Below are 16,028 nucleotides of genomic sequence, written 5' to 3'. Positions count from 1 at the left end.
TATTGCTTGCACATCATTAATTTACCTTTGCCGGCAGGCCTGGGGAAGCTGAACTTTAACATCTAGTCCCGTCCTCTAGTATGACTGTGGTGTGAGTGAGTAGGATTATCTGATTTAAATTTGGAGTTCCTAGATGCTTTTAAATATTGGACTTTCAAACTGGGGTTTATTTGTTTGTTTGTATTTTATATATGTTGTGAGCCACCCTGAGTCCTCAGAGAAGGGTGGCATATAAGTCCAATGAATGAATGAATGAATGAATGAATGAATGAATGAATGAATGAATGAATGAATGAATGAATGAATTGTTGGACACAAAAACTTCATTTTTTTAATGCACAGAAACATTCAAAATATAGCTGGTAATAAGGTAATATATATAATTATGTCAGTCTACCACATCCTTTTTTTAAATGGATAGAATAACTATTAAAATTCACCTTTATTTTTTCACTAGAAAAAAAAGTTTCATAAGAGTCTGTATCTGTAACTGAATTTCCAAAATCCTTACCAAATCACAATTACTGTGGATAAAGAAGGAAACAAAACTGTTCCACCATATATAATACTTATTATATGTAGTATGTACAATACTGTACATGTAGTACAGAACTTTCAGAATTCATGTTTTTTTAAAAGCAAAGGAAGGGGATGATGGAAAGTTGTGTTAGCCTTTATTATCCACTTTTTTCTAGACCACCTTTAATCATTCAATTCATCAGGAATTTCAATCGACCCTGTGGAAATCAGAAACTCATCATTCTTGAGAAAAGCTAAAAAGGCAGAAGTATAATTCATATAATAAATTATTACCATAGCTGACAGCATGCAAATAAATTTAAAATACACAAAAAGGACTGCTTACTTCTTTAATTAATCTTTTGACCTGTATCTGCTTGCCTTTTGCATGTAAAAAGAAAGCAGCTTGGGAACATTGCTTCACCACATTCTTACAAAACTGTAATTAAAAGTTTAGAAGGAAAATAAATTGAATTGTTGAAGTATCCTGCACCCAATTGTTCCACAGTGGGAAGTCGTCCCATTCTATTGAAGGACATCTTAAAAGGAAAAAGCATACTATATAATAGAATTTGGTTAAATTGATTGTTTTTGTTATTTCTCTTAATTTTTGTTGCTGTCATTATTTCCTCAGGAAGAAGATGGAGCTCGTGACAGCCGATTTAACTTTGGTGGTTATGGGATGGGTCACTGCCTACAGGTTAAAGATGGTACCACAGTCAAAGCTACACCTCCCAATACTCTACCACCTCCCATGCCAAGAGATTCAGATTCCATCAAAAAGAAATTTGTGGACCGTGCCAAAAGGATTGATACAATATCCCGAGCTGCCTTCCCACTTGCCTTTCTCATCTTCAATATATTTTACTGGATCACATACAAAATTATACGTCATGAGGATATTCACAAAAAATAAGTAACTCTTTGCAAGCTGGGTTTTCTAGCCAAAGTGACTTTCTTGTAAATAGTGAAGTGTCTTTTTTTGTCCCTGGCACTGAAGGTTTGTCGTCTTGTGATGCTAAACAAATAATGGGGGAACAGTAACCATTGCACAAAATAAGTTATATTGATAAGATCGCAAAATGAAAAGATACTCTCTATGTGATTCTTCCAGTATTCTTGCCAAGATCACACACACACAGGGCACATTTGTTCTGAGTTGTCAGTGTGTTTCAGCTCTACTGAAAAAATTCTTAAAAGCATCTGTCATAGGATTGTCTGTAATGGCTGCACTGCAGTGAGTTTTAAGAGGACCAAATTTTTTTCAGGGTAACATTGCTTTCCTTTAGGAAACAAGTATCTACATTACAAGCTACATTCCATTAATCTCTGCAGTTAATGGTTAGCCCAGAAGTCCCTTTGTCAATGGTAAATTATTTCTACTAGTAGGGCATGGGAAGAAGAGCCTTATACTTTAATATCTTTATGGGTGTACATTTTAATATTCTTGTTTTCTTAGAACTGAGGTCCAACTTGCTTAGACTGTGATTAATTTCACTGCTTTCATCTACAGAAATGGCTTGTGCTACGGATAATGTTCTTATTTTAAGACGGTGCACTTATTTCAATTTAGTTTTTTTTAAAATACATACAACATAAGGTGCCAAACTGTACTTTACCTATCATAATTCTACACCATATTGATGGTTAAGAATTTGTGTCCAAGAGTAGCTCAGTTTAACATTGAATTTCTATACTGATCTCCTTGTAGTTGCAAGTTGATAACTCTGTAGGTAAACATGACTTGTTTACAGACCTTGACTTTATATCTTTACTAAAAAACAAACAAACCCAGGAGGGTGTCATTTTAAATATCATTGACTTACTAAAGAGTTTTAAACTGTACTGTGATTTTCATAACCTGTTAACCTTTTGGTGCCAGCACTATGTGGTTTAAATCCTTGCTATGTGTTTTAAAGTACATATGAAAACAATTTAAAAAAGCAAACAGAAAATTGAGGTATTTTTGCTTACCCAGAAAAAAAACCCGTAATATTTAAAACAAAGCAAACATTAAGATTTTACATTTGCTGTAAAAATTTATTACAAAAAAAAGTTAATTGTTCAATTTCAATAAAGTTAAGTGTAGAATTCATTTTTGTTCATTATTCTTTCTTGCTATGAACTCCCCAAATGGTGGTGCATCAGGTCAACTGTAATTTTGTTATTAGGGATTTTAGTATTTAAATTTTAACTTTTATGTGTTGATACCTTATAGATCACCTTTGGAAATGGAGTGGCATATAAATTAATGAAATAAATTATTGCTTTTCTCATTAAAATATGTCATTGAAAATGGTTATGGGCTACTGTTTATGGAACAATGTAGGCTACATTAGTTTACCACTGTTATAAACAGAATCTTTAATTACAGATACTGGCAGTATTTGCTTTTGTTAAAGGATAATGGAAGTGGGTTTTTATATATGCAGTATTTTAAGCAAATATAAAACTCAAATACTTTGCCCACCTAATGAGAAGGAAGGACTCACTGGAGAAGAGCCTAATGCTGGGAAATATTGAGGGCAAAAGAAGGAGACGACCAAGAATGAGATGGCTGGCTGGCTGAAGCAGTTGGCATGAGCTTAAATGAATTTAAATAAACATTGTCCATGGGGTCACAATGAGTCAGACTTTGCAACTAACAACAAAACAGATATAAAAATGAAACACTGCTCAACTGGGATGTATTAGTAGCAGTTCTATACATGATTCTATGTACGGAACCTCATGTGCATAAAATATGTAGAAAGTAATAAAGGAGTAGCTGAAGGTTAACTCATCCTTCCATCCTTCCGAGATCGGTAAAATGAGGATCCAGATTGTTGGGGGCAAAATGTAAACTGCTGAGAGAGGCTGTAAAATAATCTGCGCAGGCCAGATTATTGGCTTCAGTGGGCTATATTCAGCCCATGGGCCATAGTTTGAGGATTCCTCCTCTAATCCTACACAAAAGAGTCAAGCTCCATAGCAGCTGGGGAGTCTACATGTCTTTAATTTCTACATTATGCAATCGAGATTATTTGTGCCAGAAAGTAAATCTCCCTTTGTCTGGAATAGCTGTTTTGAATGCAAAGGGGAAAATATGCATCTTGAGCCTATGTCAAACACTCAACATGGCCATGGCCACAACCACCCCAGCCTATGTCCCTCTGAGGTCAAACAGAACCCTCAATGAAATTGAGTTTGACACCCTTGCTGTAGACTTACTTACTTACTTACTTACTTACTTACTTACTTACTTACTTACTTACTTACTTACTTACTTACTTATTTATTTATTTAAATTTTTATGCCGCCCTTCTCCTTAGACTCAGGGCGGCTTACAACATGTTAGCAATAGACTTTTTAGCAGAGCCAGCATATTGCCCCCACAATCCGGGTCCTCTTAGGGACATCATCCTCACATGAGGAATTGGTTTAGCTTCTTCAATTATTCCAGAAAGTTTATTTTTAAAATAAAAATAAGAAAGTTTATTTTAAGTACTGTAAATCATTTTTATGGTTTCTGGGATATAAAAAAATAAATTTTAAAAGCCTTTATTTATCTTTTTATTTATGTATTTATTTATTTATTTATTTCCTATAGCTAAGCTAGAGAGGTTATAATTTTATGGGTTGCAAAATCAATATTTTCCATTAAGAATTACTTGTGGTAGCATAGGAGCAATAATACTTTTAATGAAAAGCTTTTGTTACATATATATTTGAAACATTCATATATTGTCTCACATTAAATATCTCATATCTATAATTTAGGGTAGTTATTCATCCATCTCAGATTCAAAACAGAAATATTTATATTTGCATAGATGTTGCCTAGAAAGGGATAAAAGGGGGTTTCTTGAATTTATTTAAATTCATCATGAGCTAAATTGCTGTATATAGAATTGAAAACAATGTAATTTAAATATGTTGCCTTAAAGGAAAAATTAACATTAAACTTTTATTATGTAAAAGAAGTAAAAAGCATAATGTTCCAATCATCCTTGCAGCACAGCAGTTCTGATATAATGAAACAGCAGTTTCATTTCTTTTACAGTTCTTTTGGAATAATTTAATTAGTCAATTGATAATAAATTATATCTTCAATTGGTTGCTGTATAATTGAGTTTCTATTGTATTGCAAATTTTAGTACTCTCTTTTAGTGCACCTCTGAGGAAACTCCAGAAACATAATTCCTTAATGAGGTTAGCAAATCTGTTACTAGCATGTATATTTCTTGTCAAGACAACATTAATGTCTTTTGTAATGCTGACCATATAAGACAAATGCAAACTTGGTATATGGATTTTTGAAGCCAGGCTGGCTGTTGTTATGCTGGGTCAGTGGAAATAGAATAAAAAATGGGAAGACAAGCTCAGGTGTGGATTTGGAATGCAATTGAGCAATACAGATAGTCCTTGACTTAAAACAGTTAATTTAGTGACTGTTCAAAGTTACAACGGCACTGAAAAAAAGTGGCTTATGACTGTTTTTCACATTTATGACCATTGCAGCATCCCCATTATCATGTGATCAAAATCCAGGGGTTCAGCAATTGATTCATATTTATGACTATGGCAAGTGCCCTAGGATCATGTGATCACCTTTGAGACTTTCTAACAAGCAAAGTCAACGGGGAAGCCAGATTCACTTAACAATTTTATTACTAACTTAACAACTGTAGTGATTTGCTTAACAACAGTGTAAGAAAAGTCATTAAATGGGGCAAAATTCACTTACCTATCTCACTTAGCAACAGAAATGTTGGTCTCAATTATTGTCATAAGTCAATGACTACCTGTTGGATAGGTGAAGGTACTTGTTTTAATTGGCCAAACCTACTACATAGGTCTTTAGAGGACCCTCCCTCATCAGTTGCTGGGAGATCTGCTGCTGGTTTGAGATATAAAAGGAGGGAGACAGAGAGAGAGAGAGGTGTGTGTGAAAAGACCTGGTTTAGAGATACCGGTACTTAAAGACGAGACACACATTGCCACATTTGAGCCTATGCAACTTTGGAGACGTTGGATGGGAAATTGGTGGCTGGTGAGAGAGTCATTGCTGTGAGTGAACTGAGCAGTTGCGGTATACATGTGGCAGTTCCCGGCCCCAGTTGGAGATCATTAAGACCTTGATAGCAGGCAAAGAAAGAGTGCCTGGAGGCTTTTGGGGTCTGGATGGGTGTCAACAGACTCAAACTCAACCCTGATAAGATGGAGTGGCTGTGGGTTTTGCCTCCCAAGCACAATCCCATCTGTCCGTCCATTACCCTGGGGGGGGGGGAGTCATTGACCCCCTCAGAGAGGGTACGCAACTTGGGCGTCCTCCTCGATCCACAGCTCTCATTAGAGAAACATCTTTCAGCTGTGGTGAGGGGGGGCGTTTGCCCAGGTTCGCCTGGTGCACCAATTGTGGCCCTATTTGGACCGGGAGTCACTGCTCACAGTCACTCATGCCCTCATCACCTCGAGGCTCGACTACTGTAACGCTCTTTACATGGGGCTACCTTTGAAAAGTGTTCGGAAACTTCAGGTCGTGCAGAATGCAGCTTTGAGAGCAATCATGGGCTTTCCCAAATATGCCTATGTCACACCAACACTCTGCAGTCTGCATTGGTTGCCGATCAGTTTCCGGTCACAATTCAAAGTGTTGGTTATGACCTATAAAGCCCTTCATGGCACCGGACCAGATTATCTCAGGGACCGCCTTCTGCTGCATGAATCCCAGCGACCAGTTAGGTCCCACAGAGTGGGCCTTCTCCAGGTCCTGTCAACTAAACAATGTCACTTGGCGGGACCCAGGGGAAGAGCCTTCTCTGTGGCGGCCCCGGCCCTCTGGAACCAACTCCCCCCAGAGATTAGAATTGCCCCCACCCTCCTTGCCTTTCGTAAGCTGCTTAAAACCCACCTCTGCCGCCAGGCACGGGGGAATTGAGATACTCTTTCCCCTAGGCCTTTACAATTTTATGCATGGTATATCTGTATGTATGTTTGGTTTTTATAATAATGGGTTTTTAACTGTTTTTAGTATTGGATTATTATTATTATAATATGCTGTTTTATTGCTGTTGTTAGCCGCCCCGAGTCTGCGGAGAGGGGCGGCATACAAATCCAATAAATAAATAAATAATAAATAAAACTGAAGAGAAAGAGACATATTACAATCAACAGCTCTGAAGCCATATGAAGCTATTAAGGACCCTTCCTGTGGCTCCCTGCTGAACCATATCCCACCACTGGTCCTGCCTCTTACCCACTCCTCCCAGTCACTCCTCACCTGAGAAATTAAGGGCAATGGCAGTAGATACAGACTTGATTCATATTTCAGAGCGGGAGTGAAGCGTCCCCGTACTTCTTCTGGCCCTTGTTGGTGCTGCACACACCAAGGTCGCTCAGGGAGATGACGACTTTCTCTCTGCCCTTAGACACTGGCTGCCTCCATGGCCTGCTGCTTGCAATGCCTCGCACAGCACACTTAAATTTAGTGTGCTTCAAAATATGCTTCTCAATGGGGAGACATCCCCTGCTCCTCTTGGAGCCTATTACAACATGCAGCTGGGCCAGGCCAGTGTCTCGGAGGGGAGGGGGAAAGTCATTTGCCTCCCCGAGACCAATGCTTGGAATGGGCTCCAGGAGGAGCAGGGGATGTTATCTCCCCGACTATGAAACGTGCTAAATTTAAGTATGCTGTGAGTTGACTGGGAGGGTGATGTTGAGAGTGAGGAACGGGGACAGCCAGTGGCGGGTTCAGTAGATAGAAAACCACAGCAGGGGGGGGGGTGAAGGGGCTTCATTTATCTGGGAACCTGAAATGACTCTTGATTTAAATCATATGGTAAAAAGTAATCAAAGAAGAAAGAACAACATCAGCAAAAAGCAAACAAACCCCAACCCTCACCTGTTTTGGAAATGGTTCAAGGAGGAACACACACAGGAGAGGGGGGAAGAGAAAGAAATAAAGAGAGAGAGAGGGTGAGGGACGGAGAAATAGAGGAGAGGGAGAGAAAGAAAGAAAGAGAAAGGGCGAAAGAGAGATAGACAAGGGGAGAGAGGAGAGAGCAATATGAGAAAGAGTGACAGAAAGAGATATGAGAAAGAGACAAAGAGAGATAAGAGAGCGATATAAGTGAGAAAGAGAGACAGGGGGAAAGAGATGAGAAAAAGAGAGAGGGAAGGAGGGAGGGAGGGCTCATTGGCCTCTGAAAGTCAGATTCTCACCACTCATCACCAGTTCAGAGGTTCCTTTTTACTACTCCCGGGGGGGGGGGGGAGAGGAAGGGATCTGTTTTCCAGAGAAAATACCGGGAGCCACAAAACGTGAGTAGGTATGACTGGGGGGCATGTGACTTGATGGGAGTGAGTGATGTCTAGTTGGCCATGCCCACACAGGTTTTGTGGTTCTTTTCTTTTCTGTGGGAAACTGGTCTAAATGGCTCTTTCAATATTTAAGGTTCCAGACCCTGTCCCAGATCAAAGGCAGACAGACACATCTGTGAAAGAGTCCGCAATTTGGGCGTCCTCCTCGATCCACAGCTAACATTAGAACAGTGTTTCCCAACCTTTTTTGAGCCGCGGCACATTATTCATATTTTCAAAATCCTGGGGAACACTGAAAGGGGGGGGGCGGGCTAAAGAAAAGTTTGGACAAAAAAACCCTCTCTCTTCCTCCCTTTTGCTCTATTTCTCCCTCTTTCTCTCTTTTCCTTCCTTCCCTTCTTTCTCTCTCTCCATCCCTCTTTCTTTCTTTCTTTCTTCCTTTCTTTTTTGCTCTCTTTCTCTCTCCCTCCTTCCCTTCCTCTATGTCTTTCTCTCTCCCTTGCTCTCTCTCTCTGTCTCTCTTGCTATCTCTTTCTTGCTTTTTTCTCTCTCTCTTGCTCTCTCTCTCTCTTTCACTGTCTTGCTATATGTCTCTTTCTTACTCTTTGCCTCTCTTGCTATCTCTCTTTCTTTCTCTCTCTTTCTCTCTCTCTGTCTCTCTTGCTATGTCTCTCTTTCTTTCTCTTTCTCTCTCTCTCTGTGCCTCTCTTGCTAAGTCTCTCTTTTTCTCTTGCTATGCCTCTCTTTCTTTTTCTCTCTCTCTGCCTCTCTTGCTATGTCTCTCTTTCTCTCTCTCTTTCTCTGCCTCTCTTTCTTGCTCTGTCTCTCTTTCTCTGCCTCTCTTGCTATGCCTCTCTTTCTCTCTCTCTCTGCCTCTGTTATATGTCTCTCTTTCTTTCTTTCTCTCTCTCTCAGCTGACTGCAAGTGGGAGCCCTGACGGCGGCAGCTGGACGTGGTGCTGGACACCTTATATGCCAGGCACGCAGCGCCAGCATGTACGACGTCCAGCAGCACGTCCAACCGCCACCGTCAGGGCTCCCGCTTGCAGTCAGCTGAGAGAGAGAGAGAGAGAGCGATCCCTCTCGCCGCCGCCATCTCCCCACGACTGCCTGCGGCCGCTGCGGCCGCCCCCCCCGCTCCCATCGGACACTTGCCGTCGACGCCAGAGGAGCTCCAGCTGGGTGGGGCGCTGCCGGTACTTCCGTCCTGGGGCTCCCGCTCGCAGCTGTCCCCCGCCTCCTGCTCGATGCCGCGGTTTTCGGCGCTCTCCTGCTGGGCCCCAATGAAGGAAGGCGGGAAAAAGGTGCGAAGAATGGAGCTCTCCTTCTGCCTGCCTTCCTTCTTTGGGGCCCAGCAGGAGAGCGCCGAAAACTGCGGCATCGAGCAGGAGCCGGGGGACAGCTGCGAGCGGGAGCCCCAGGACGGAAGTACCGGCAGCGCCCCACCCAGCTGAAGCTTGGCGGCACACTGGTGTGCCGTGAGACATGGCCAGGTGTGCCGCCAAGCTTCAGCTGGGTGGGGCGCTGCCGGTACTTCCGTCCTGGGGCTCCCGCTCGCAGCTGTCCCCCGGCTCTTGCTCGATGCCGCAGTTTTCGGCGCTCTCCTGCTGGGCCCCAAAGAAGGAAGGCAGGCAGAAGGAGAGCTCCATTCTTCGCACCTTTTTCCCGCCTTCCTTCATTGGGGCCCAGCAGGAGAGCGCCGAAAACCGCGGCATCGAGCAGGAGGCGGGGGACAGCTGCGAGCGGGAGCCCCAGGACGGAAGTACCGGCAGCGCCCCGCCCAGCTGGAGCTCCTCTGGCGTCGACGGCAAGTGTCCGATGGGAGTGGGGGGGCAGGGCGGCCGCAGCAGCCGCATGCAGTCGTGGGGAGATGGCGGCGGCGAGAGGGATCGCTCTCTCTCTCTCTCTCTCAGCTGACTGCAAGCGGGAGCCCTGACGGTGGCGGTTGGACGTGCTGCTGGACGTCGTACATGCTGGCGCTGCGTGCCTGGCATATACGGTGTCCAGCACCACGTCCAGCTGCCGCCGTCAGGGCTCCCACTTGCAGTCAGCTGAGAGAGAAAGAAAGAAAGACATATAACAGAGGCAGAGAGAGAGAGAAAGAGAGGCATAGCAAGAGAGGCAGAGAAAGAGAGACAGAGCAAGAAAGAGAGGCAGAGAAAGAGATAGAGAAAGAGAGACATAGCAAGAGAGGCAGAGAGAGAGAAAAAGAAAGAGAGACATAGCAAGAGAAAAAGAGAGACTTAGCAAGAGAGGCACAGAGAGAGAGAAAGAGAAAGAAAGAGAGACATAGCAAGAGAGACAGAGAGAGAGAAAGAGAGAGAAAGAAAGAAAGAAAGAGAGATAGCAAGAGAGGCAAAGAGTAAGAAAGAGACATATAGCAAGACAGTGAAAGAGAGAGAGAGAGCAAGAGAGAGAGAAAAAAGCAAGAAAGAGACAGCAAGAGAGACAGAGAGAGAGAGAGCAAGGGAGAGAGAAAGACATAGAGGAAGGGAAGGAGGGAGAGAGAAAGAGAGCAAAAAAGAAAGGAAGAAAGAAAGAAAGAGGGATGGAGAGAGAGAAAGAAGGGAAGGAAGGAAAAGAGAAAGAGGGAGAAATAGAGCGAAAGGGAGGAAGAGAGAGGTTTTTTTTTGTCCAAACTTTTCTTTAGCCCGCCCCCCCCTTTCAGTGTTCCCCAGGATTTTGAAAATATGAATAATGTGCCGCGGCTCAAAAAAGGTTGGGAAACACTGCATTAGAACACCACCTTTCGGCTGTGGTGAGGAGGGCATTTGCCCAGGTTCACCTGGTGCACCAGTTGCGGCCCTATTTGGACAGGGAGTCATTGCTCACAGTCACTCATGCCCTCATTGCCAGGTTTGACTACTGCAACGCTCTCTACATGGTGCTACCTTTGAAAAGTGTTTGGAAACTTCAGATCGTGCAGAATGCGGCTGCAAGAGCAATCATGGGCTTCCCTAAGTATGCCCATGTTTCATCAACACTCCACAGCCTGCACTACTTGCCGATCAGTTTCCGATCACAATTCAAAGTGTTGGTAATGACCTATAAAGCCCTACATGGCATCGGACCAGAATACCTCCGGGACCACCTGCTGCTGCACGAATCCCAGCGACCAATTAGGTCCCACACAGTTGGCCTTCTCCTGGTCCCATCGACTAAACAATGTCGGTTGGCGGGACCCAAGGGAAGAGCCTTCTCTGTGGCGGCTCCGGCCCTCTGGAATCAACTCCCTCCAGAGATTCGAACAGCCCCCCCTCCTCACCTTCCGTAAAATGTTGAAGACTCACCTCTGTTGCCAGGCGTGGGGATGATTATCCCCCCTTTGTTGTTTTTCTGACCTCTGTAGTACGATAAATTGGGTTGAGTGTGTATGATTGCGTAATTGATGATTTTATGATACTGAGTATGTTATACTAATGTTTTTAATTAACTTTTTAAATTTTAATATTAGATTTGTAATGAATTGTACTATTGCTATATTGTGAGCCGCCCCGAGGTTTCAGAGAGGGGCGGCATAAAAATCTAATAAATTAAATTAAATTAAATTTTTATGTACAGTTGTTATCAGATCAGTATGTTTTAGTCTACTTCAAAGAGCTACATTTTATTTTTCTGTCTGTAAAATTAGACAGACTTTTATTATCCACTGACAAATACATAGCCATTTATAATACTTTTTTCTTCTTTTGTGTTTTGTTTATAATCCTTTGGGATTGGGCCGCAAAGAAGTCGAAGAAATAAATAAATGATTCTGCTCAGTGACCATAATAAAAACATTCATTCATTCAAGAGTTTCTAATGCTAAAATAGAGGGAGCTAGATTTGTTCAGATTTAATAGATCATCCATCCACAAAATTTGTTGAAATTTAATAGTTAAGTCATCCATCCATAAACTAAAACTATACATCTAAACCTTTATTTAATTGAATGTATTTAAACACTTTTTAAAACATTAGAATAGTTTTGCTTTGAAAATTGGGACACTTACAAATATTTATTGAATTGCTGTATGGCATTCGTATCTAGAACATAATGAATGAGTTGTTTTAATAAATCTCCAACTACTGCTTTGTATGTATTTCTTCCCTGGAAGAAGCCCTATTGATATTCACCCTAACGTATCTCTGTCTCTGTCTGTCTGTCTATCCCTCATCTGTTTATCTGTCATAGCAAATTACTACATACAGCTCCATGTCTTATCTAAATACACTGAGTCTGAATGGCAGCAAGGAAAGGTTCAGCTTTCTCCATTCTCAGCATCCTGGTCCACAATTTGAAACATTTTCTTCTCTCTATTTAATAATATAGTCTGAACTAAACTTCTATCATATCTCAAATCTCATCAAAAGCAATACTGCATCGACATTCTTAATGAATATCATACTAAAAAGGTTCAAAAATAAAAAGCAACTGCTGGCAACATTTCAGAAAAGAATAAACCTAAAGAAAATTTCAGAGGCTATTTATGCTGTACTTTTCTGTGCCAAGAAACAGACATATCAGAAAAAAGAACTCTGGGAAAGCACAAAATGCTTAAGGCTAAAGGAAGGAGGTGTGTAATAAAGTCATGGGCACAAAACACCTATAAAGATAAACAGGAAAATTGTGTGTACTCACAGCAACTTAAGCTTCCCAACAGAGGAAGAGAAACCATGGTTAATTGAAATATTCTGGCTATCATAAATATTAAAAATATTTGTTTCATTTCATTTATATTTATTAAGAAAGTTCTACACACAAATTTATTTATTTATTTATTTGATTTTTTTTGCCGCCCTTCTCATTAGACTTGGGGCGGCTTACAATATGTTAGCAGTAGCACTTTTTAACAGAGCCAGCATATTGAATCCGGGTCTTCATTTTACCCACCTCGGAAGGATGGAAGGCTGAGTCAACTTTGAGCCGGTGATGATATTTGAACTGCTGACCTACAGATCTACAGTCAGCTTCAGTGGCCTGCAGTATAGCACTCTACCTGCTGCGCCACCCTGGCTCATTTAGTTAACTATTAATACCACTTTCTCTATTTTCTCCATAACTATTTACAGAATAATTTTCTTAAGTTCCAATTTTTCCCTATCAGTTTGTACTGCTACTATAGATATTGCTCTATATTTGAAATGTCTTTGAGTCCTCAACTTACAACAGTTCATTTAGTGACCGTAGTCTTCAATTTAGAACAGTTCATTTAGCAACTGTTCAAAGTTACAACAGCACTGAAAAAAGTGACATGACCATTTTTCTTGCTTATCACCACTGGAGCAACCCCGTGGTCATCTGATCAAAATTTCGATGCTTGGCAACTGGTTCCTATTTATGATGGCTGCAGTATCCTGAGGTCATGTGATCAGCTTTTGCAACCTTTGGACAAGCAAAGTCAACGGGGAAGCCAGATTCAACTAACAACCATGTTACTAACTTAACAATTGCAGTGATTCATTTAACAAATGTGGCAAAAAAAGGTCATAAAATGGGGCAAAAATCACTTTATAAATATTTCGCTTAGCAACATAAATTTTGGGCTTAATTGGGCTTAATTAAGGATTATAATGTAAACTTTGTTCTCAACTTTGTTCTGCACAAATATCAATATCCACAGAATACAGCAGCTTCATCAAAATAACAAGGATCACAATGCAAACTTCACTCCTTATATATGTGAAATATATGTACGAAAGGGTGTGTTTTTGTAAGAAAAGTTGTGTTTCCACTTGTCAGTGCTCATTTCATCATTTGTTTCCCTCCCTAACTCTTGGGAATACAGTGTACTTAGAAAGTTCTAATGTGAACAAGAAGATCTAAATGAAATCTCAGTTTGATCAGATAAGAGCTTTCAAAGTGCCAACCTACAATGGGTGTGGGCCAAGGGTGAAATTCACTTACCTTCCCTACTGGCTTGCAAATGTGCGCACGGATGCACAGATGCTGAAAATTGTCACAAAAATGGGACGCCATGATATCTGTGAGGGTGGGCGGGACTTCACACAGTCAGTCATATCGTATTGCTAGAGCCGGCTGAATTTCACTCCTTATGTTGGGTGTGAATAAATGGTGATCTTTTAGAAATTGTTTCCTTTTCCAACTCTCTATAAAAATCTAAAGAATCCAAAATGTGATTTTTCTTTCTATTTGTTTATGCCAGACAAGAATCCAATACAGTGTTCCCTCGATTTCCACGGGGGATGCGTTCCGAGATCACCCGCGAAAGTCGAATTTCCGCGAAGTAGAGATGCGGAAGTAAATACACCATTTTTGGCTATGGACAATATCACAAGCCATCCCTTAACACTTTAAACCCCTAAATTACCATTTCCCATTTCCTTAACAACCATTTACTCACCATTATTACTGGTACTCACCATTGAATAAAACACTTAGTGATCCTGATATTTATAAACATAATTATTTATTAACAATAATTATTTTTTTTGTTATTTATTTGCAAAAATTATTAGTTTGGCGATAACATATGATGTCATTGGGTGGGAAAAACCGTGGTATAGGAAAAAAAGCCACAAAGTATTTTTTAATTAATATTTTTTGAAAAACCGTGGTATAGGCTATTCGCGAAGTTCGAACCCGCGAAAATCGAGGGAACACTGTAATTCCTTAACTTTGGATCCATGAACAAAACTATATCAGAACTTATCATCTCATGCACCTTCACCCACACTGATCTTTGCTTACAAACACACGTAGATTAATTAGGATTACTGTTCTGTGGTATTGTGATAATAACTAACTGACTCCAAACAAATTAGCTAATTAAATAATCTATCAGATCTCATGCATGAATTACTCCTGTGACTATGTAGGCGTAGGGAAAATGGGGAGTAAGCTAACTACCATTTTACAAGAATACAAGCAAACAATCAGACAAGGAGACTCGAACTCTTTGGTAACTTCACATTGCAATGAACGAGGACACCGCAACTAAGATAATTGGCCATGGAAATCCAAAGATAGTCTGGGAAATGATCGAACCTTGGGAAATGGCCCCCTTGTCAGTTAATAGGAGTGCTGATTTTCCACCAGCTTATCAAATACTGTACTTAGAAGTCGAGGTCTTGGTAGCACAAGGAAACGACAGCCAATCACCAGCCATCAACGCACCAATCAGCCAATAGAAAGGCACCATATAAACAGGACTCACAGAATAGCCCAAACATGGATTCCAATAGAGAGAAATTCCCTGAAGATGGGCTCCAGCATGAGTCCGAAAACCTCGGAAGAGTACACCTCTGGTCTCGGTGACCAACCCACATTCAATCTCTCATCATTACCCCAAGAAGATGATCTCTGGCGGGCCAGGGACAGGGGCTTGTCCTCTGTCTTGGTGCTTCTTGACCTCTCAGTGACTTTTGATGACATCGACCATGGTATCCTTCTGCGCCGGCTGGAGGGGTTGGGAGTGGGAGGCACTGTCCTTCAGTGGTTCTCCTCCTACCTCTCTGGTCGGTCGCAGTTGGTGTTAGTGGAGGATCAGAGGTCGACCTCTAGGTCTCTCCCTTGTGGGGTGCCTCAGGGGTCGGTCCTCTGCCCCCTGCTATTTAATATCTACATGAAACCGCTGGGTGAGATCATCCAAGGGCATGGGTTGAGGTATCATCAGTATGCTGATGATACCCAGTTATACATCTCCACCCCATGTCCAGTCAGCGAAGCAGTGGAAGTGATGTGCTGGTGCCTGGAGGCTGTTGGGGTCTGGATGGGTGTCAACAAGCTCAAACTCAACCCAGACAAGACGGAGTGGCTGTGGGTTTTATCTCCCAATGTCCCAATGACAATTCCATCTGTCCATCCATTACCCTGGGGGGGGGGAATTACTGCCCCCCTCGGAGAGGGTCCGCAACTTGGGCATCCTCCTCGATCCACAGCTGACATTGGAACATTATCTTTCGGCTGTGGCGAGGAGGACGTTTGCACAGGTTTGCCTGGTGTACCAGTTGCGGCCCTATTTGGACAGGGAGTCATTGCTCACAGTCGCTCATGCCTTCATCACCTCGAGGTTCGACTACTTCAACGCTCTCTACATGGGGCTACCTTTGAAAAGTGTTTGGAAACTTCAGATCGTACAGAATGCGGCCGCGAGAGCTATTGTGGGGTTACCTAGGTTTGCCTACATCTCTCCAACACTCCGTGGTTTGCATTGGCTGCCGATCAGTTTCCGGTCACAATTCAAAGTGTTGGTAATGACCTATAC

At 41.8% G+C, this 16,028-nt stretch overlaps 2 protein-coding genes across 3 annotated transcripts in view; one reads left to right on the top strand and one right to left on the bottom strand.

The window, feature by feature from the left end:
- GLRA2 (glycine receptor alpha 2) overlaps positions 1-2,614 on the top strand; it is a 197,202-nt gene extending 194,588 nt beyond the window's left edge. For both annotated transcript variants that reach the window (XM_070750793.1, XM_070750792.1), the window contains one exon: positions 1,154-2,614. In XM_070750793.1, coding sequence (XP_070606894.1) covers positions 1,154-1,435 — 282 coding nt within the window. In that variant the 3' untranslated portion in view covers positions 1,436-2,614. The remainder of the gene's footprint in view (positions 1-1,153) is intronic.
- Positions 1-16,028, bottom strand: part of FANCB (FA complementation group B) — a 79,198-nt gene that overhangs the window by 25,206 nt on the left and 37,964 nt on the right. The gene's annotated exons all lie outside the window — the stretch shown is intronic.

Source organism: Erythrolamprus reginae, chromosome 4 (genome assembly GCF_031021105.1).
Source record: "Erythrolamprus reginae isolate rEryReg1 chromosome 4, rEryReg1.hap1, whole genome shotgun sequence".
Lineage (NCBI taxonomy): Eukaryota > Metazoa > Chordata > Lepidosauria > Squamata > Dipsadidae > Erythrolamprus > Erythrolamprus reginae.
This window is presented reverse-complemented; position numbering and strand designations above follow the sequence as displayed.